Source organism: Rhea pennata, chromosome Z, assembly GCF_028389875.1.
Source record: "Rhea pennata isolate bPtePen1 chromosome Z, bPtePen1.pri, whole genome shotgun sequence".
Classification (NCBI taxonomy): Eukaryota; Metazoa; Chordata; class Aves; order Rheiformes; family Rheidae; genus Rhea; species Rhea pennata.
In genome coordinates, this window is record NC_084702.1 from 72,458,339 (window position 1) to 72,479,166 (window position 20,828).

The following is a 20,828-nucleotide window of genomic DNA, read 5'->3' on the forward strand; positions in this document are numbered from 1 at the left end:
TGAAATCTGCAGGGAATTGTGTGAAGCTTTTTAATTCACTTCTCTGTTACAAGGACACATGACCTTCTTTTTTTGGATATTAGTAGGAATAAAAAAAAAGTTTCCTGCTGTATTTGTTCATTGTCTTACTTTGCAGTTGTATAGAATAGTCAAATACAGGCATAGAATTATTCAACTGAAAATAAATAGGTTTCTGATGATCACCGCAGAACTTTCTTTAGAAATGTTTCATGCTGCGTCTGTGTGTGTTCAGGAATCTAGGCATCAGATATAAAATTAGGGGATAGTTAATACCTGAACAATGCACTCCTGTCTCTATTTTAAGCTGCCTTCTCAGGCTGGAATAATCTTACTGGCTGCTTTCTAGGAGATGATTTGACATGTTACTGCTTCATTATAGAACAACCTAATTTAAAAAAATGACATGCACTGAAAATAGCAGAAATGGAAATTGACTGTGGTAGTAGTGTGCTATTTAGTAGGAAGAATGCTTGATACTAAGAATTTCCGCCTTAATGCTGCAGGCACTTGCTTCATTATGTAGTAGATCTTCTGCTAACAACTGTGTGATGTTCCTTGCAACTATATGGGATAATAGGTTTACAGTGTACAAACAACAGTTTGTACACTGTACAGTGTAGCTGCTGGCGTGCAAGAGATCAGTGGTTTGAAGTAGGTACGGATTATTGCCTGATTAATAGAAAGCAAAAGCGTGTCACTGGATGTGTTTCAGGACACATCCCAGCTGGAACTGCTCTTCTCCTCAGCCCTTAATCTCTGCTTGCTTAAACAGAGGGTATAAACTTTGGTTTGGAAAGGAGTCTTTATTGTTTTTAATGATGGCCTTACTGTCTTTCATTTTCAGAATTGAATCTCTTGAATGAGCTTAATTTAGCCATTAAAAATACTATAGTGGTGATTGACAGTAATTGCATCAAAGTAGTTAGATTTGTGCTTCACTGTTGCATGGATCATAACCATCTCAAGTGGAATCTAATGAAGGAAGTATGGAGAAAGATGTTTGTTATAATCTTTAGCTCTAAAAGTGTTTCCTTATTTGTGTTTATACCTAACATTGCAGGTGACTAAAAGTAACATAATTTGCAGACACAATCTTTCTTATGCTGCCTTTTTGTACTGTTCCCACATCTTTAATTTTAAGTGCCGGTCTGGTTCTCCCCCTGTCTTCCACTCCATCTTGGAAAAGGCTATGGAATGGAAATATTACATTTATGGTGTATGAGGAATAAGTAGGCTAGGACTTCTCAGCCTGCAAAAGAAAAGGCTGTGAGTGGGTGTGTGGTAGAGATCTGTAAAGTTTTTGTGGAGAAGGTTCTGTGGGGAAATCAGTTGGATCCCTCCCTACAAGTATGAGAATGAGGGGATATTAAATGAAATTAGTAGGTTATGAGTTCCAAATGAACTGAAGAAGTGGTTCTTCATACATGTAGTTAACTGATGGAGCTCACTCCTTTCAATGAGACATTGTGGATGCTGAAAATTTACCAAGGGGAGACTGGTCAAGGTCACCCTAGAAAACCAAAAATCACTGAGGGTTGTGAAGCATGTAGATTGATTCTCTCTGGCTCAGGAAGTCTTTGAGCCGCAAATGGTTGAAGACCAGGAGATTGTGCAGGGGGGAATGGACTATGATTTCAGCTCCTGTACTCTTCCCTAGACATCTAGTTGGCCATAGGTGATAATGGAATAGCAGGTAGGTGAACTTCTGATCTTGATTCAGCATAAAAACTGTTAGGCTTGTGTGTAGCAATTAGCCTGATTTGCAAAGTGAAAACGAATTTCAGTTTTACTTCTATTCTTAAACACCCTCCTTCTCTTCACGTTCTTCCAGAGCAATGTGTGCATGACAAAAGCGTGGATACTGACAGAGATTTTTTTTCTAGCATGATAGAAACAAAAATGAAAGGAAAAACATTAGGTTTTAATTTTGGATCTCAGGTACCTGAAAAGGAGCCTTTCAAACTCTCTTTTTGGATATGTAAGGAAGTAGAGCTGTTTGCTGTTTTTGTACATTTCTGACTAGTGCAGTAAATCTACTAGTGTTCTGTGGAGTCTTTTTAACTTTTTTAGATAAAAAGTATACTGTTTTTGAGAAAAGGAGCCAGTAAGGAAAAAAGGAACCAAAGTTGCATGCCTAAACATTTCCTTGTTTTAAAAGCTTAGGACAGTTGGCACAAAATACATTTTGGATTTGCTTTGCAAGATCTAGTAAGGATGTTAGTTTTTCTGAAACGTGAATGTAGAACAGACCTTGTAGAGGTCACAACCTGAAGTCTGTTTGTTTTTGCTGTAGTTGATTCTGCATTAGTTAAGACGCTATGTTTTATATGATCTTTTTTCTTTGAATTAAACCAGAACTTTAGCAGATTTTTTTTTCTTTTAAACATGACTTCAGTGTTGAAAGAGATTTCTGTGCGTGCTGTTGGAAATGGTTATTGGAATTCATGCAGTATATAAAATTGATCTAGTGTTTTTAGCTTTACAAAAACTAGTAAGACAAAAGTGATCTGAGTTAATAAATACAACTTCAGTGTTTATTTGGGTAGTGTGGAAGTTTAGACCTCTGTCGTCTCAACTTCTAGGAGAATAGCTGGCTCTGCATTTTTAGAAACACAAATCTAGGATTTTGCCTGCTTTTCTGGTTTGCGTTTCCTTTTCATTTCAGCTATTTGTAGGCCTCTTTCTTACCCTTAAAGTCTCTTCATCTATTTAAACTTCACAGTGTGAAAATCTTAGTTTTGAAATAAAGTGTATGTGTTAAAGTGGAAGGATTTAGGGCTACAAGTTAAGCTAACTGTGTTTTCCATAAAATAGTTCATTAAGTTAATGGAATGGTCCCACTGAAGTTGTGGTACACATTTATCTTATACTCTTATGTAGTGTTTTCTGTTTTGGAGGAGGGAACATTCTGAATCAGATGAACAGTTCTTCCCATGCATGGATGGTACCAGAGTTAGGACTTTATTGTGTGATCATGAGTGTCCTGAACTCCTGATGGACTTTCCTGGCAACAGAGAAGTCTCACCACCTGCCTGGATATGGCTGTGTTAACTTCTGTAGCATTTATGACAGAAAATAAAAATGTAAATTGAACAAGTGATGGCTAATGTGAGTCTGCTTGACTGAGTGAGAGAAAGCGAGATCCTGGAGAGCAGGAAGAAAAACACAGTACTCAGCTGAACAGAACTAAAATGCTAAAGAAAACAAAAACATGTTTAAGTAGCTCATAATTCAGAATAATGGTATCAGGTAGGGGTAGGGGTAGTAGCATGAATGTTAAACAGAATCAAATTTAAACTTAGCTCCCCACTCCTGATTTCCTGGAACAGATATGAGTAAGTGATACTTGCCTTGATATTTCAGTCTGTTGCTTGTAGGTCCAAATGTAAAGGAATGTGAAGGAATGTTACGAGGGATCATAAAAGGCAGGGCATTAATCTTACTCTTTGCATGATATCTCTGTTGTTTGGTTTTGTTCTCAATATGCTGATTAATTGTAGGAAAACCCATTTCTGTAGTCTCACTGGAAGGTTTAATGAGCTACTGTCAAGTCACGTATTCTCTTTTTGTGGGCAGATAAAAAAGTTGAGAGAAGGATTACTGCTTGTGAATTACTACAGTTAAAAAAAGTTTTTTTTTTTGGAAACATTGACCATTATGATATATTTCTGAGTAAGCTATAGATGTGGCTCTTTTTTGAGTAGTGTTAAAGTTATGCTTTTGTGCAGCATAAGCTAGCATTACTGCTGGAATTGGCCCTGTCTGTCCCCTTGTGCCTTTGAACTGTATCAGAGCATTGATCTAAGTTTAAACTCACCCAGCCAAAAATAAAAAGTTGTTGCTTTTAACCTAGGGAAATAATGATCTGCTTCACTGCATGGTAGCAGTGAGCAACAGGTTTATCTTCTTTCTGGTGACTTATACTAGCTTAAGGGCGATTGGATTACTAGCTTTTAGCAGACAGTGAACTTGTTCAAACTGCTGATTTGGCAGTAAACTAATTATTTTATTTTTCAATGTTAGTTTTGTGCTCACTCACTGGTTGTATGAGCCAAAACTGTCAGTGCAGGGAAGAATGTAGAACTTGTGGTCACAGGTGAGAATGACTTCCATTTTAGTAGCTCTGGTTTAAATGGGTTTAAGCTACTGGGGAACTGTATGCTTAGAATTTGTTTTCCTGCTCTTGAATTTCTGTGTCAAGTGCCACTTGCTCGCTGACCGTAGTCACTGGTAAAAAGTACTAGAAATCTGCAGATACAGGATGGGAATTTGTAGTTGCTTCATAACTTTAATTTCTTTGTAAGCTGTAAGGCTGTACCTTCTAAGATTTTAAGGCCATTTTTTAGTTTTGTCATCAGAGGAATAACACTCTTAGCATGAGAATTTCAGAGTGAATTAGCGACCTAGTTGCAGCAAAGAGAATAATAACCCTTCCCACGGGAGCCTTATCATGATCATGAGATTTCCTGTCCAAGTTAAGTTGGTCTTTCAGTAGCCGAGTATTCGCTGTCCCACGTTTTGAATTTATTCTTCAAAAGCTTCTTTTTTTTAATTTTGAAGTTGGTGCTTTCTGTAACTGGTCTGAAACTTCCCTTTGGTCTTCATTAGGATGCTTTTTGTTGCACTTGTTGATTAAATTAAATGAATTGCACTTCAGTTTTGACAGAAAACTTTGACATAGCTTTATGAAGTTAGGGGAATCCACTTGAAATTCAAGTTCTCGTAAATTTGGTATTAACTTTCAAAGTGATCTTTTGTGGACAAGTCCCTGCTAGCTAATAGTCTTCTAAGATCATGTGTGGAACTCCATGAACAGCCCAATTTCTTTTATAGTCAAAGTGCACTTGAATTGCAAGAGGTCTTTGCTGCTGCTTTTAGCTACTAGTTTACTCTGCGTATGCTGGTAGACAGAAATTGGCTAGTGGCACTGAAAGAACATCTTACATGCACCTCTCTTGCTAAAACTTCATTTTCTGTTTAGTATGCTAAGGTTATTCTTTCAGACTTTGGGGACTGAGAAGACTAAGCTCCTTTGCTGAAACCCATATGGGCTTTCATGCTGGCTGTCCCAGCTAATATTTCTATACCTAATGTGTACTTAACTCAAGTATTTCCACTCAACAGTTCTGTGGTTTGCACCTCCTAATCTGTCTTGTAGCTGAATTTTGCTCAAAAAAGTGTTGGCCTGTGTTCTGCACATCATCAGTAAATGGTGCTTAATGCTGTATTGATAACTGTTAAAACTGGTACCATGTTGTCTCCATCAGAAGCCTAGACTTCCAAGTGGTTTATAAGAAGTAAACTTATTATGTAGATAGCTCCTGCAGTGTACCCTAATAAACTTGTTTAGCCAGTTCTACCTTTTTAATTATTTACTGAGCAGAATGGTAATCTGGAGTGCACTGACTTCTATATCTGTGTGTCTGAGTGTTGCTACCCTGTTATTCCATATAGTAGCCTCCCAGAATGGGAATTTCGGATGGTGAAGGAGAAGAGAACTAAGGCTGGAATAGATAGGCTGGGCTAGGAAGGCTCAGAGCCTGGGTTAGAATTGGTTGGGTACAGTGAGGTTTGAGGCTGTGGTGTTCATGGCAGAATGAGGTACACACATCCACATCTGGTCTTGGTGAAGAGGGGTGGCAATTGCTCGGTCTGAGCTGCAGCTGTTGTTACCTCCTCCTTAACTTCCATCCTCTTGGCAACCACTTGATAAAAGGAGAGCAAAGAGGGGAAAATTGTAGATGTAGCAGGCCTGGCCTCGCGTCAGACCTCAGTTCTTGCATGTTCTTCTCCCACCGAAACCCTGTGCGTTGCTGGACGGGAATCCTTCCTCTGTGGAGTCCCACATTTTCCTTTGAACTAGCAGTTGTCGTCTTGTGTCTTGTGTGGAAATATAAGTAAACTCTTTCATCTAAATGACGGTAAAGCTGTCCTCCTATTGTGATGCTTCTGAGAAGTCCTTAAAACATAGGTAGTAGACACTCAGTCCTTCAGAAATATCTTTTTAAACTTGGACAGTGAACTAGGGCAAGAGTAAGAATGAGTGGTGAGGAGTGGGAAATGAAAATCATTAAAGCAGAAACTTAAACTGGTTTTACCATGTCCTGGAGCTACAGCTCTTATTCAGTTAAGGTGATCCCCTGAAAATAAGGGGTGGTTTTAATCCAAATTCAAGCTATCTATCCTAGGTAATTCTGATATTTTGACAAGCAATATTTTGGTAATTAAGAATGATAACATTCGTGTTCTGATAAATCGTAGTTGCTTGCTGACTTGCAACTACTGCATAGTTTTGTCATTAAAATAATCATTACTTTTGCTCTCTGTTTGCAGCTCTTGACCTGCTCCTGTTCTGTAATACAAGATGATATTTTCCAAAACAAAAAAAAAAAACCCTCGTAAAAATGACAAACTGGAATAGCCTCAAATTTGCTAACATAGAAAAAGAAAAACATCTGTGTAGAAATATATACTACATGTAAGAAATGTTTTCTAAACAGTTATGCAGAAGTGTGCTTCATGGATGGTTAAGTAATACAAAAATTCTAGTTCCTCATTGGCACTCTACAACATAAGAAAATAAAGCCATCCACTGTAGCCAGAAGCTTGTAAACTGAGACTGGTATATTGGAAGCAGTGAGGAATGTGCTTAAACAGGAACTAAAGTTTCTGTCAAGTGATAAGGAAGTTTGAATAATTTGAATTAGTTAATTTTTGTGTCAGTAACTAGGAGAGGGAAGAGCAAAGAATGTGTGGTAGCAGCTTGAAGAATGCAGGAGGTAGGGGTGGACGGTGAATTTGAGTGAGAGAAAGAAACAGATGGGATATTGACCCTTGCCTTAGTTGGGAGAATCGAGGAGTGAGAGGAAGTTTTTTGAGAGATCAGGGCACACATGCAGGCTAGGATTTTAGGGCCTTGTAGACCAGAGTAAGAAATCAGAGAGAAGTTCTCATATAATATCTGATAATTTAACGACAACAATGTCACGTTTTAGTTTAGGATGAGGCTTTAGTTAAGTCCTTTTCTTAGTGTTTGAGCTTCTACTTCACTGGATAAAGAAACGATGCCAAAAGTTTCAACTCTTACTGAAAACGTGTATCCTAATTTTCTTCTTCAATCATAGCATATTTTTAATGTGACAGACTAGCAATTGGGTCCTTCTCTGCTCTTGCTGTTAAATGGTATTTTCTCTCCTAGGCTTTGGACGTGGCAGAGGGAGAGGAGCGGGGAGGTTTTCAGCCCAAGGCATGGGGTAAGACACACGCAGAGCACAGATTCTGGGGAGGATCAAATACAGTGGCAATATTAATTGCCATTGTATCTATTAATAACTCTGTACATTTGATAAAGTAACATGGTTAAAAAAAATTCACAGATCTGTTAGATGATGGTACATATTTGTCTTAAGCCTGTATTTATAAATAGATACGCCTATACAAGCCCTAATGTAAGTTCACTTAATGTTCGCATGTCAAACTTCATCGTATCTACCAGTAACAGCCACAGCATCACAGAATGGTTGAGGTTGGTACTAAGTTTCACAGGTGCCTAGGAGGCTCAAAGTTCTCCATGGTGCTTATAGTTCTAGGTTAGTTACAGAAGAAATTTCCGGTGTAAATGCTGAACATGCAAATCCCAACTAAGACCAGAAACACTAGTGATTATGAAGTTTCCCTTCTTTATGAGGTTTCCTGCTTCAAGGTGTTTGGACATACACGTACCCTAATACAGAATCAGAAGAAGTTAGTCAGCACCTCTAAGGATTTTTCAGTTCTGTTAGAAGAATTTGCTTAAGGGAAGTGTAGCCTCCACTAGGTTTATTTACTCAGTGTTGCTCTCAGAGACATTTTATGTAATACCATTCATGATGAATGGGAGGCTTATTCTACTTCTCTAAAAAGCCTTCTTTTTCACACTTCTGTCTTATAAACTGAAAAATGATTTTTCTTCAAAAATCCTTTTTCATCTTTTAGCTGCATCTGTGTTTTTGGATTGGTGTTCGGGAGTACTTCTGAAATACTCTTACCAGTGTTCCAGCTGTTGTCCTGCAGAAGTCTGGTGCTGTGAAAGTGCACAGTTCTTGTTTCTCATCAGTCAGTTGCCTGCTGAGAAACTATCAACTGAGAGAGGCTTAATGTTTTGCATATAAACTAATGCCTTAGAGTGCGAGGAGTAGGTATGCTGTTACTGCTGTTTTCAGGAATTCCTATTTTTGTTCAAATTCTCTACTGTCATTTTTTTCAAGTCTCCTGACTTTTTTCTCCTCTTTCTTATTTTCTCCTTTTTTCTTTTTTTTTATCAATGACTGCTTATAGAAGAAAAATGATCTTTTTAAAAGCAATGACTAAACTAAATATATGTGGAGATCAAGATGTTAAATCTAATACGACTTCAGCTAAAAATCATGACACTTATGTTCATTGAATGACCCATGTGTTCTCTTCCATTTCTTAACTTTTAAAACTCTAGGACATTTAACCCTGCAGACTATACGGAGTCTTCTGCCACTGATGGCTTTGGGACAAAATCTGAGATTTGGGAGACTGGTCAGAATGATGCAGATGATGGAACTGGTAAGATGTTTCAAGAAGTGGAAGGATTGGAATGAAGACCTATAAAATTACAAATTACAGTTAAGATTCTGTTAGTGTTAACTTCTGAAAATGTGAATACATCTCACCTGGCACAGATATTAGTTCATTTTTATAGCTTACTGCTACTGATGTGCTGAGCACAAGCTCTAGCCCTAGTGACTCTCTGGTTAAATGCGGGCAAGGCAATTTTCAATTTTTTGTTTGTTCAGTATTAACAATCCTTTGAGAGAGAAAGGGATTCGAAGGGTTGTTGGAAGAACCTTTTGTATGAAGAATTGTTTAGATCTCCGAAGCGCTGCTTAAGATCTCACCCAATGTGCTTCAGGAGCATAAGTCCCACTAAAAGTGATTGGTCTGCAGACATTGGGTAATAGGGTCTGAATATCTAAGTAAATGTCTAAAAACTATTTGTAAGTATGAATCCACTCAGTGACACTGAGATGTCTTTGGAAGTCCCACCTATACAGTATAGCAATGTAAGGATGCAAGTCTCTGGGATGGAGGAGGTGGAGTTTTGAGATCTGCCACCTTTGAAGAGAAGAATTATTAACTAAAGCATGAGCAGGCACTTGAATAAAAGCCAAAAGAACAGTCTGCCTGTCTGAAGATGGAGGTGGCTGTGTGTTTTTGTATGAAGTTTCAAGGGTGAAATATGCAATCCTGGCTAAAGGCAACAGACATATTAGTCTGAAAAGGAACCACTTAACAGTGGTCTCATGTGGTGACTCAGAAACGAAGAATGTTACCAGCTTGTCTGTGACTTGGAAAAACAACTGGATAGATTGCTGCCTCCCATGTTCTGCGACAGCAGATGAAGACCAAGGAAAGACTCTGTCGGGATGGAGAAATTGTATATGTTGTTGTCCATACTTGGGAACCACCAAGTGACAGGACAGACTACTTTCCTCCTTCCACCCTCCAAATAAAGGATGATCTCGAATAAAGGTCTGATCTCTTCCTCATGCTGAAGCCTGCTGAAATGATTTTCATGATCTTTTCTGAGTCAGGTGTGGAAGGAAGAGACTGATACTGGAGGCCAATGTGTGACTTCAGAATATTTCAGCTTCATTGAGCCCTGTCATGAATCTCTTAAGATGCAGCTTTCTAAACTATATAAAAGCTGTTTTTCACTTAACCAGGGAAGACGATAACAGGCTCAGAGTTTAGGAGGCCTTCTTATGTAGTTGTCTTGTCACTCTGAGTGCCTTGTAGTCCAGTGTGAAAGAGTGGCACTGAGTAAATTAAGGGCTATTGAAAAGGAGCTCTTCTGCAAATACAGCATCTTTCCAAGGCATTACCTTTGAAGTGACTTGTGTTATAGCAAACAGAAGTGCGTCTTTTACTCTCGCTCATGTTAGTTTTTCAAATAAGTTTATCAGATAATGAGTTAGAAGGATATTTAATGAATTGAAAATTACTCCACAAATGCAGGTACTGGTGTTTGCTATATGGCAGTGGGAGGCAGGGTACGTTGTCACAAGTAATACAGAAGCAATGAGATTAACTCACCAAAGAAGTAATACAAGAAAGGCATAAGGGTACTGGAACAGGGGTGTAGAGAATTAATCAGTTAGTTATTAATGAACGCAACTTTTAAGACTGTGTTTTACAAACCATTTCACTTATGCTCCGTTTCCTAAGTGAACTTGAATGTTTGTGACTCTTCCTGCCCACTATGTGTAGCTTTCATATGCCTTCCCTGTTGCAACCTCTATTCCCTTTTCTTGTATGCATTTCTTCAGACTTCATTAACGGAAGTATCCTGCCTAGGAGTAGGAATAGTTGGCTGTGGGTAAACTGATATCCGTGAGAGTGTGAATGAGTGTATCTACATGGAAGGTTTGCTGCAGAGTAATTGCATTGGTTGAAATTCAAAGTGTATAGTTAATGTATGGATGTTCTTTTTGGATGCCAAATACCTTTTTGCTGTTAGGGCCTGTGCATGTCACTTAGAAGTGCGCTGGATTTTGATAAAGCAACTTGAGGTGTTTGTACAGAGTTGCTAAGTGTGATTTGGGGAAGAACATGTGAGAAAGCATTGTGGAGTTTTCCCTAACCTTGTCAGATTGAGTCTTAAGGGGAAGAATGTATGTTTGTCTACATGGGGAATTTTCTACAGAATAATTTAGTTGTTGGAAATTAAAGTAAACTAGTTAATATGTAAATGTTCTATTTGGATGCTAATTACCCTTTTTCCTGTTAACTTACTTTCAATGAAAATGGAAAAGATACCATAACTGGTGAAACAAATGTGCCTGTATATATTAATATAGGGAGAGAGTTTTATTTTAGAGTGCTGCCTCTTTAGACATGCCCTAAGAACATAAGAAACAAGTCCCTAAACCAACAGGAGGAGAAGCCTGTTTAAAAATAACAGGCTTTATCAGTTTCATCCAAGTGGGAAGCACTTTGAACCTTGGAATGGAAAGGATCTTGGAGGGTCTTTAGAGAGTAGACTGCAGCTGGGGCAGTAGTTTTAAAGCAGAAGAGGGAGTGTTGGGGAAGAGATGGAGCAGGAGGAGGGAAATAGAGGTGAGGGGAAGGAGTGACAGGCAACGTGTGGGGCTGGAAGCAGATTGTAGAAAGTAGAGCTGTTGATTTGTCTTGTTAATAACAAATACTAGTTTTTAATTGTTTGATTTTATCCTGTTCAGTTGCAATGCTGTTATGCTAGTTACAAATCAGCAGTCCCAGTAATAATGAAGTTACCAGTGTAGATTTGCCAAAGATATGAATGAGGAGCTATATGTCTGTCTGGAAATTGATACAGCCTGCAGTGGGATATTGAAGGATATCAAATAAGAACGTACATGGAAGAAGGTCAGGAGGGAAATCCCTCTTTATTCCTCATTGCCCAGCCTCATTTTTTCTTTCATCTGTAAAGAAACAAATAAAATTAGTGTACTCTACCTAAAGGAGCTGGAGAGTTAGTGTCTTTAATTTGCGCTTGCATTAAAAAGGAGACACTGGGCAACTATCTGGAGACACTCTAAACTGGTTATCAGTATTGAAATGTTTTCTGAAGACATCATTCAAATTTAAACTCTGTGCAGTTCAGAATATTTGGAAATATTTCCTCTGTAAGTTGGTGCTTGGAGAGGACCAGTTTCAAAATTTTCTAAGAAAAAAAACTTTGTTTCTGAAATTGATTTTTTCTCTTATGTTCTCTGAAAACACTCTAGAACATCTTGTCCTGAATTATTGCAGAAGAATTACAGTAGATTGAATGAAAAGCGTGAGTTCCATAGAAGAGCTGTCTGGTTCTGTGGGGCTAAATTTTAGTATAACTGTTTGGAATAAAAGGATAAGAAAGGATGAAATCTGATTGATAGAATTTAACTTTAACTTTATTCCAACTAATTTTGCATCAGTTTCTTTTTATCTAAATTTTTATAGTAGAAATGTATAGTTGCGAAACAAAGAAGGGATAGATGGGAGGAAACTAAATTATATCAGTCCACTTCTGAAAAGGGATAAATTTAAACAGCATGTTTGATTATTTTTTAACGAGCATGCAGAGTGTTCATTCTCTTGCCTTCTTCATAATGTACAAAGCAATGGGAGATCAAACAAATTGCCTTTATTTTTATAACAAAAGTTATGACAGAAGTGGTCCCTTGCCATATCAGATTGTAAAAATGTGTATTGTATTCTAATAATTTACTATACCTTTACTTTGATACTATTTCATAAATTTCATAGTAAAATTTAATTCCCATTTGCTTGGCTTTGAGGAGCCTTAAATGACTTTGAAACTTAAGAATGACAGACAAGAAAAATATAAGTTGTAGTATATCTGTCAAGGAGGAGAAAGGGAATTGTGTAGCTTGGAAGCTGTAAGTAGTTGTTTGGTTTAGGATTGGTGGATTGGTGTAGAATTTGGTAGAAACATTTTAAGGAAACCTTCGGATTATTCCATTATTGTGATTCAACAAGAATAATATTAGTACCTAAGTTTGGGGTAGACCAAACTAAAATGATTTTCAGGGGGATAATATGGGAGAATATGTATGGGGGATAATTCAGAAGAGGGAAAAAAATCGCAAAGATGTCATAGGAGCAACGAATTGGAGGAAAGGAGTTAGGATGTACTGAGAATACATAGTACAGTTTTTATTTACTTTCTGACTTCCTACAGATGAGTTAATTTGGTTTTGCAGAAGTAAAAAGGGAAACAGTTACAGGTGGAAGTCTAGGTTGAAGTTGGTATGACAAATACACTTGAAAACAGAAAGCATACTTTTGCTGGAAAGCAGAGAACTGATAAATGGTGGTTTCTGGCAAGACCTGGGGGAAAGGGTAGGGAAGAGAGCGAATGGACTTGCAGTAAAGCCAAGGTGAATTTTGGACAAAAGGGAAGCTGTTCGGCCCGTGACAAGATCAGGCTTGGAATCCTTTTGGTATCGAGAAGATGTTAGCAAATTAGATTTAGTTCAGAGAAGAGAGTAAAGCAATTGAGGCTGGAAGGGTTGACTTTAGAAGCTAGAGTGAGAATAAGCTACGCTAATAAACTTAGTAACTTGCATAAACTAATGAAAGCGTAAAGGGTTACGTTCAGTGTTTGAAAAGAGTGAACAGAGAGGTAAGATGAAAAGTAGGAGCAGTGGGTAAACCTTGAAAGTGAATGGCAGGAAGATGTTCTGGGTGTTACTCCAAATAGATCCAATCTCCCAAAGGTGGTGGGGGATACTCGGGAGTTAGGCGTGTTTTGTCTAGGGTTTCCTTGTGTTTAAGAGTCCCATTGCTAGAATTCTGGCACCAACATGAGCTTTATCTTCGCCAGAGACTGGCCTTGCTCTGCCAACTGTAAGATACATATTAATAGGGCAAATTTGAGGATGTATTTCTTTGAGGAAAGCATGTTGGAGGAAATGATCCCGTGCTGGTGAGGAGGCGGGGGTGGTGGTGGGGGAAATCAACGGGTTCCCTAGTAAATAGCGCTGCTCATTTGGCTCTTGCTCCTTTCTAAAATATCTGTGGAAATGTGTGGGTTAGTCTAGAAATTTGAGGCATGGTAATTATATCTGAGCATGCCAAAATTACTGTTATTTTTAAATGTGCCTCAATATTTTGCAGTGTGTAGAAAGCTCCTGGTTAGGGGCTATTTGGTATAATGTGAGCAAGAAAATAGGTTTCAGGCAATTTTACATTGCTCCACAGAGCCAACACAAAGTGGATGTTACCTTGCTCAGGACCTGGCAAATAATTTTGTATTCCAAGGTATAAAATCTGCCCCTTCTCTGGATATGTTTGTGGTAGGCTTGTTCAGTTCACTGGATTAGTGCCATTCAACCCTGCTCTGGCCTAGATACTGCTTTGTAAAATGTGCAGAAGAATGCACTAATTTAGTGATCGGATTAGCACAGACTGGATTTGATGCTGTCTTCAAGGGACTTTGTTTCTGAATGAATTTGTTTCAGAGTGTTCCTATTTAGATAAAAGGATATGGTTAAAGTAGTTCCTCTTTTGCTTTTTTTTACTTGATCAAAGGTGATGTTACCAGAAATCTTACTGCTGGTGTTTTCTTTGCTTGTGGTTGTAGAGTTTAATGAACGCTCTGTTTTTTGCTGGGAGAACCTTACTTGTGCTTATGCTGGTAGACGAGGCCTTCAGACCATTTGTTGCTCTTGCACGTCCGTTTCTGCTGCTTACGTTGGAAGGGATCGGTTTTAAAAAAAACTTTAGACTCATTTCCTGTGTTTTACCATTGCTGCATGCTGCAGTCTGTGTGCTCTGCTCCACTGTTCGCAAATCAGTTCTGCCACAAGTCACAGGAAGCAGTATTTTGCAGTTACAGTGGCAGCGTACTGACTCTTCTGGTGCTTCTGTCTGGATTATATAAGTTTTAAAATAAGATTGCCCTGTCAGGGGAAGGGAATGAAGTTGTTCTTCTATGAGAAGAGGGTCAGCATGTTGGAAAGGAGCATTTAAGAGGCATAGCTTGGGTCTCAAATATAAGTAGGTCTAAAAGTAGGATTATGGAAGCCAGAGCAGGTGCTCTGATTGTGTTTTGATTAGACTCTGGACTGGATCTTGAAGACTGAGTAACCTCTCGCTGTCAGTGTGGACAGGTAGACGGAGGTAGTTTTTGTCCATGTTTGGTGTTGATCGCTCTTGTTGCAGACATGTTCATGTAAGTGATGTCTGTTACCACACTGGCTAAGAAATTCCTGAAATCATAGATAAAGCTAAAAAGAGGGGGAAAAAAAATCCCCAAACTGCACACCAGTTTTCAAGAACTTTCTGTGTTTCTAGCCACCATCCTCCTTGCTTTGTTTTCCACTAATGATAAGAACAGGATGGCTTTTAATGCAGAAAGTTTGAAACACAATGTTGTGCTTTCAGCTTTTAACTGCTTTTCTTTCCTTCCCCCAAATTACAATAGGAGCATGGAAAAATTCCATAGAAGAATGGACAGCAGAAGACTGGAATGAAGATGTAAGTGTACCGCACTGGTTACACAGCATTTGTTATTTACCCTTTGCAGAATCTGTGTGTTTACTTCGGAAATTAAATGTTCTAAATAATACTTTGCTGTATTTATGCAATGATACTTCTTAGCATGTTTCTCCCTGTAATTCGTGTTTAAAACATATATTTAAGTAATCTTTCTTACTGAATAAAGTTTAATTTAAAAATACTCATTTATTTTGCTAGATGGACTATTGATGAATAATAACATTTTAAGTTGTGTCCCAAATTAAGCATTAATGAGTTACAGTTGTCTGCTGCCTAACACTGAGTGTTAATTGCATATTTTCCTCTAATAGTGTGTGGAAATATAAAGCCATTGTATCACAAGATTTTTATGTAGTTTTTTCTTTTAGTGCTACAGCTTATTGTCAAGTTTAGACCCGTCACTCGATCCATTTGATTGAAACATAAATAATTATTTCAATCAATCCTCTTGATGTTCAGAACATTAAAAAGGGAGCTAATCGTATGATGAAGTTATGACTTAGTCGCTTCATTCTTGTGTTTCATCATGTTGTGTTGTCTAAAATACTAGAACAATTTTTATTCTAATTCTTTAACAGGTGAGAGACTTGTCTTCATGTCTGCAAAATATTTGGCATGTTGTATTTATTATTTAACTGTTCGTGATTTTAAGTTGTCATTCAGTCTACTGTACCAAATCACTGTGCCTGAGCAGATGAGAGAACTAATCAGGTAGCAAGGAAATATGGAAAAGAAAATATAGCTTTTAAGAAGCTTTTAATCTTTTATAGGAACATCTATTATTTGAAGTTTGTTTTCACAAGAGTAAGAGATTGTCTCAAAATTCATCCCTTCTGCCTCCCCATGTAGGGAGATATGTCACTGTTATCCCTAGAAATATATGAATGTGTTCTAAAACAGAGACAAAAGCTCTGTTTTTAGCTGTTAAGGAGGATGTGTGTTTGGAGGAAATCAAATGAATTCTAAAATGTTACCTATTTCCAGAATCAATTAAAGATGCCAGCTTTTGATGCTCGTTTTAAATCTGTCTTCTGTTTCTGCAATATATGCTAGTGGCGTACTAGGGATAGTGAAGTACCTGGCTTCATTTCTCTGCCCTCTTTGGTGCTGGTATAATACAATATTTACAGTGTAGGAGGGATATTGAGCAATGCTGACTAGGGATAGATTAATTTAGTTAGTTTTTTTAATTATTAGACCTAGGTAATTCGCATATGAATCTCAAATGAGCAACAAATGAAATCTCTAGCCTGCCATTATTTTTTATTAATTTTGGAATACTGGAAATATCTGTGAAACTCTGAAGAAAGTGTTGATATGCTAATGCTCAGAAAGAGTGAATGAAACAGAGAGCTGCAAAAAAAAAAAAAAAAAAAAAAAAAAAAAGAGCCTCAAACCTGCCTGGGAAAAAATAAAGGGAAAAAATGATTTGTCTGATTTTAAAAAATGGAGGTGTAGGGAAGTACAGTCTGTGCCACTAAATGGAGTTTTATGGAAAACAGGTCCTTGAATAAAGTTGTTCTTGATCTTTAAGTAAATTATAAATTAACTGTGACAATGCAGTCTGTCCTGCTAAGAGATAACTGATCTTGCATCTTTTGTTGTGTTTTAAAAATAACTGTGTGATATCAGAAAACACACTAGTGGATTAAGATCTGACTTGCAGATTTCAGTAAGCAGCCTTTTGCAGGAGACTCCTTACTGAGTGTGGGCATTTCCAGGAGGACTGCATGGGAATCCAGTCTTAGGCCAGATGCCATCTAGTGTCTTCATCAATGACTTGGAAGCAAGCAGAAAATCGCTACTGGATAAAATGTGTGGAAAATGCAAAAATTATTGGAGTAGCGAATAAAAGTAAGCTTGTCATGCAGAGAAATCTGGAACTCTTGCTAGATTCGACCTGTTCTAGTGAAAACTTTTGATATAGCGGAGTCTGTATTTCTTTTATAGGAATAAGGAATGCAAAGCTTTGCTTCTAGAACAAGGGACTGTTTTTTGGGAAGCAATAACTGAAATATTTCAGAGTTATAGGGGACAGTGGAAAAAGAGCAGGTCAGCATGATCTCCTAAAAGGATAATGCTTTGGCAAAAAAAAGCTGTTTTAGTCTTTCTGCATGTAGGTGTTCTTTCCTCTCCCCTAATCATTCTTGATTGATATTATTGTATTTGGACTCTGCTGAACTTGATTCCGAAAGTTTCAATCAAATTGGTAGTCAATTACACATTGCTTTTACAAAACAGAGGTTGTAGAGAATAGCTGGAAATTATTTACTGATGAGAAAGGTACTTTAGAGCAAGGAGTGAGATTTTAACTTTCGTTGGCATAGTTTACTGAACTAAATGTGAAAAACTTACTTTATTAGAATATAATGGGCTCTGTTTTTAATCTAGCAGAAAAGGCATGATATGAACCTGTGGATGGAAAATAGACCCATACCTTTAAATGTGTAATTAAGCAATTCTAGAAATGAACTATTGAAGCTATTGAAATGACCAAGGAAGCTAACGTGTTTTCTGTCTGCAAATGAAGACTAGGTGCTTTTCTCAAGAGTGTTTTTGGTTAATATTGTTCTCCAGTCAGATACAAGGTAGCAAGTTCAGTATATGAGCAGCTGGGGGAAGTTTAATTTTTTTTTTTTTTTTAATCTGAGAAGGATTAGATTTTGTGATCTAATAATCCTGTCTGGAATTTATCTTTGGACAGTGTTTGGACAGTGAAAGATCAGATACATTTTAAGGTAATAGAGAGCTCTGTTTTCCTATTACATTTGTGATCATTTTCTCATATCTAAAGAAAAAAATGTATAACTGCAGAAACTATGAACAGAGGAGAAACAGAACTGCTGGAAAGTGGATGAAGGCGAATGTTTCCTGAACAGTATTGGTTGTCATAGTTTTTATTTGAAACAGCAACACTTAAAAATTTTGAAAGTATACTTTAGTTAGTGTTTCTTTTACCAGGAAGCAGTACTCATGCTGCTTGTTTTTAATTTTTTTAACTTCAGTTCCTGATACTGAAACACTAATGAGGTTTTACTGTTTCTGATTTGATGATGTTGATTTTTATCAGGATGCTTGAGTATATTTTTGCCTCTTCTCATCCCATATCAACTGGCAATAGGAGATGGTAGCTCGTTGTTAAATATGTTGTCTCTGTGGTGATTGGAGAAGGATAGATTTAAGAGCTGAACTGCAGAGGTATGCCAATGCCTAAGTGAAAAATTCGAGTATAACTTATGGTTAGCCTAACCAGTTTTGTCAGGGGAAGATAATACTATTTTTAAGAAACAGTAGCTATATCTGTGTACCAAAAAACTTCTCAGCTGTTGCATGTGTTATGCATTCTGACAAATGCCATAATTCCAGCAGACTTAGTTACTTGATTTGAGCTTGTGGCGGAGTTTGCCACAGTGTGTAGCTTAAACTTGAATGTAGCAGAGCTGGTAGCTAGAGACTTTGTATGCTAGTTTATCTGAGGAGAAAGATTCCTCCCTACTACTTAGATTATGCTTTTGTGGGTCCTCACAAACGTCCTCAGTCTCCTTGATTTGCTTAATTTTCAAGGTTCATCAGCATTTTGGTCACAGTTGGTCTTATTCTAGGTTAAGTGGATGTCAGAAACTATTGGCATTGCAGAGAATTGAATATTTAATAGCAGGACTGCAGACCATAGGCTGCCATTAGTTGACCTCCTTGAACCATATGATGCAGGAATCTCTTAGTGCTACAAATAGCACAGTACAATTTGTTTTAACGTAGTGCGTAAGGTAGGAGAAGGAGTGAGCAACAGAAGAAGAACCTTTCTTTATTGCAAATATACCTGAGCTGAAATTTCTTTTTTGTCAGTAAATAGTGTTGTGGCCATGCAACAATATACACAGAACAGAGTGGTGGAATCTGTTCCAGAGGGCCGAGGTTAAATATGTATTGGCAGCAAGGATTATGGAGGAACTGTGGCGAATTTCATTTTTTTGTAAGTGTTGCATGTAGGTAGATGATAGCAGAATACATATGAAATAGTTCCCTTGCCTGTTGGTTTACTTCTATTTGTGTAACAGGGCTTGAACTGTGCCTCTTGAGTGCTAAGTGATTGCTCCCAGTCAGCCCTACTGTGTTCTGCTTAAATCAACAGTGTTCCATAAAAGAATCCCAATCAGATGAATATATTTGATTATATATGTGCTTTCAGTGGAGCTGCCCATGGGATAGTAGATGAAATTGGCTCATGTCCTTGATGTCCTTTAAGATGGGCTGCTGCCAATATATGCAATTAAAAATACATAATTTCCTGCAAGAGTTCTATTCAAATATCATGTTTTAATGGGGTTCTTTGTAACTGTTTGAATAGATCAGTTATTCTTTAGTTTCAATATAGAGTTACACCAATGTAGTTAAGGATGATACTGTGCAAATTTAATTTAAAGTATGACCGCTATATATACATATTTTTATCTTGTTAAACCTAACCCATATAAGTTTAAGAGCTGTTCTAATTTTAAGTATTCTTGTCAAAAGAAGGGAATTAGCACTAGGAAATTGCACCTATTTAGCTCTATTTTTCAGAAAAACTGTTAAGAAGCAAAAGAACCCTCCAAAAGACTCCTCAGTCCCCCAACAACCTGTGCAAATTGCTCTGTCTTTATTGTATCAGAATGGTAATGTGAGCTGAAATGTAAAACAAAGGTATAGATGAAATGAGTGACTGGAAATGGTGGGATGTGTTAGACTTCTGCAACAGATTTTATCAGAGCTCCTCTGCTGAAGTCCTAAGTTACGTCTATGTGAGCTGTCTTCACACTGATGATATATTTGCTGTCACAATAGTTAGTTTCTACTGGTAAAATCTTCCCTTAAACTGTTGCCGAAACTTACATGATTACACTGGTGTGTTCAATAAATTACATTTCATAACATTTTAGTTAAATTGGTACATGATTCTATGGAAAAGAATTTATTGAAGTTGGACTAAATTTTCTTAGCTTTTTAAAGGGAGCTGCATCATGACTGCTTGTAGTGGTAGCCTGACATTACTGTTTTCTGAAAGTATGTGACCAGGATGGAATTTCTGCAGATGTTGTAGCAGTGAGGTGTCAACATGTGTATGATTAAAATACTATTTCTCTCTCTTTCAGCTTTCTGAAACAAAGGTCTTTACTGCTTCCTCTGTTCCAGCTGAGAATCATGTCACTCCTGGGCAAAGGTAAGCTCTTCTTTCACCTTTTCCTCTACACCTAAAAATGATTCACTTACTGAAGCAATATTAGCTTGCACGTGTTAAAATTAATGTTGAATAAAACACAAGGATGATCCTGATCAGAGATTGCTCAAGCTAATTTTAAAATTGTGAAAGCCTTATTGTAAATAGTTGGTTCTATGTGTGTTCCTATGTTACCTTTATTTGACTGTGGATGTCAAATACACGAAGATAATACTGAAAAGACTGTGTCTTTACACAAAGACTACAATATAGTAGGGAAAGAAAGTGTTCTACTTTTGAAAAGGAAGCATGGTATTGCTGGGCAGAAAATAGAAAGCCGGACCCTCTAGGTTCAAGAAGTATTGGATCTCTTTGACAAATATATTAACAGAAAAGCTTGCATTAGCAAGAAGGTGAATTTCCAGATCATCATCCAGGTTACTTGCCTTTGCTCAAGCTAGTGATTTCATATAGAGAACCAAAAATGTGGTAGCTACTCCCTTACTTGCTTTTCTTTGTCTTCACTCAGTGCCTGACAAATGGTGATGTGGAAATA

The 20,828-nt window shown here is 37.5% G+C and overlaps 1 protein-coding gene across 4 annotated transcripts in view; it reads left to right on the plus strand.

The window, feature by feature from the left end:
- The window catches only part of UBAP2 (ubiquitin associated protein 2), a 145,676-nt gene that overhangs the window by 37,315 nt on the left and 87,533 nt on the right, over positions 1-20,828 (plus strand). For all 4 annotated transcript variants that reach the window (XM_062600148.1, XM_062600145.1, XM_062600147.1 and 1 more), the window contains exons 7-10: positions 7,220-7,274; positions 8,492-8,595; positions 15,002-15,054; positions 20,208-20,275. In XM_062600148.1, coding sequence (XP_062456132.1) covers positions 7,220-7,274; positions 8,492-8,595; positions 15,002-15,054; positions 20,208-20,275 — 280 coding nt within the window. The remainder of the gene's footprint in view (positions 1-7,219; positions 7,275-8,491; positions 8,596-15,001; positions 15,055-20,207; positions 20,276-20,828) is intronic.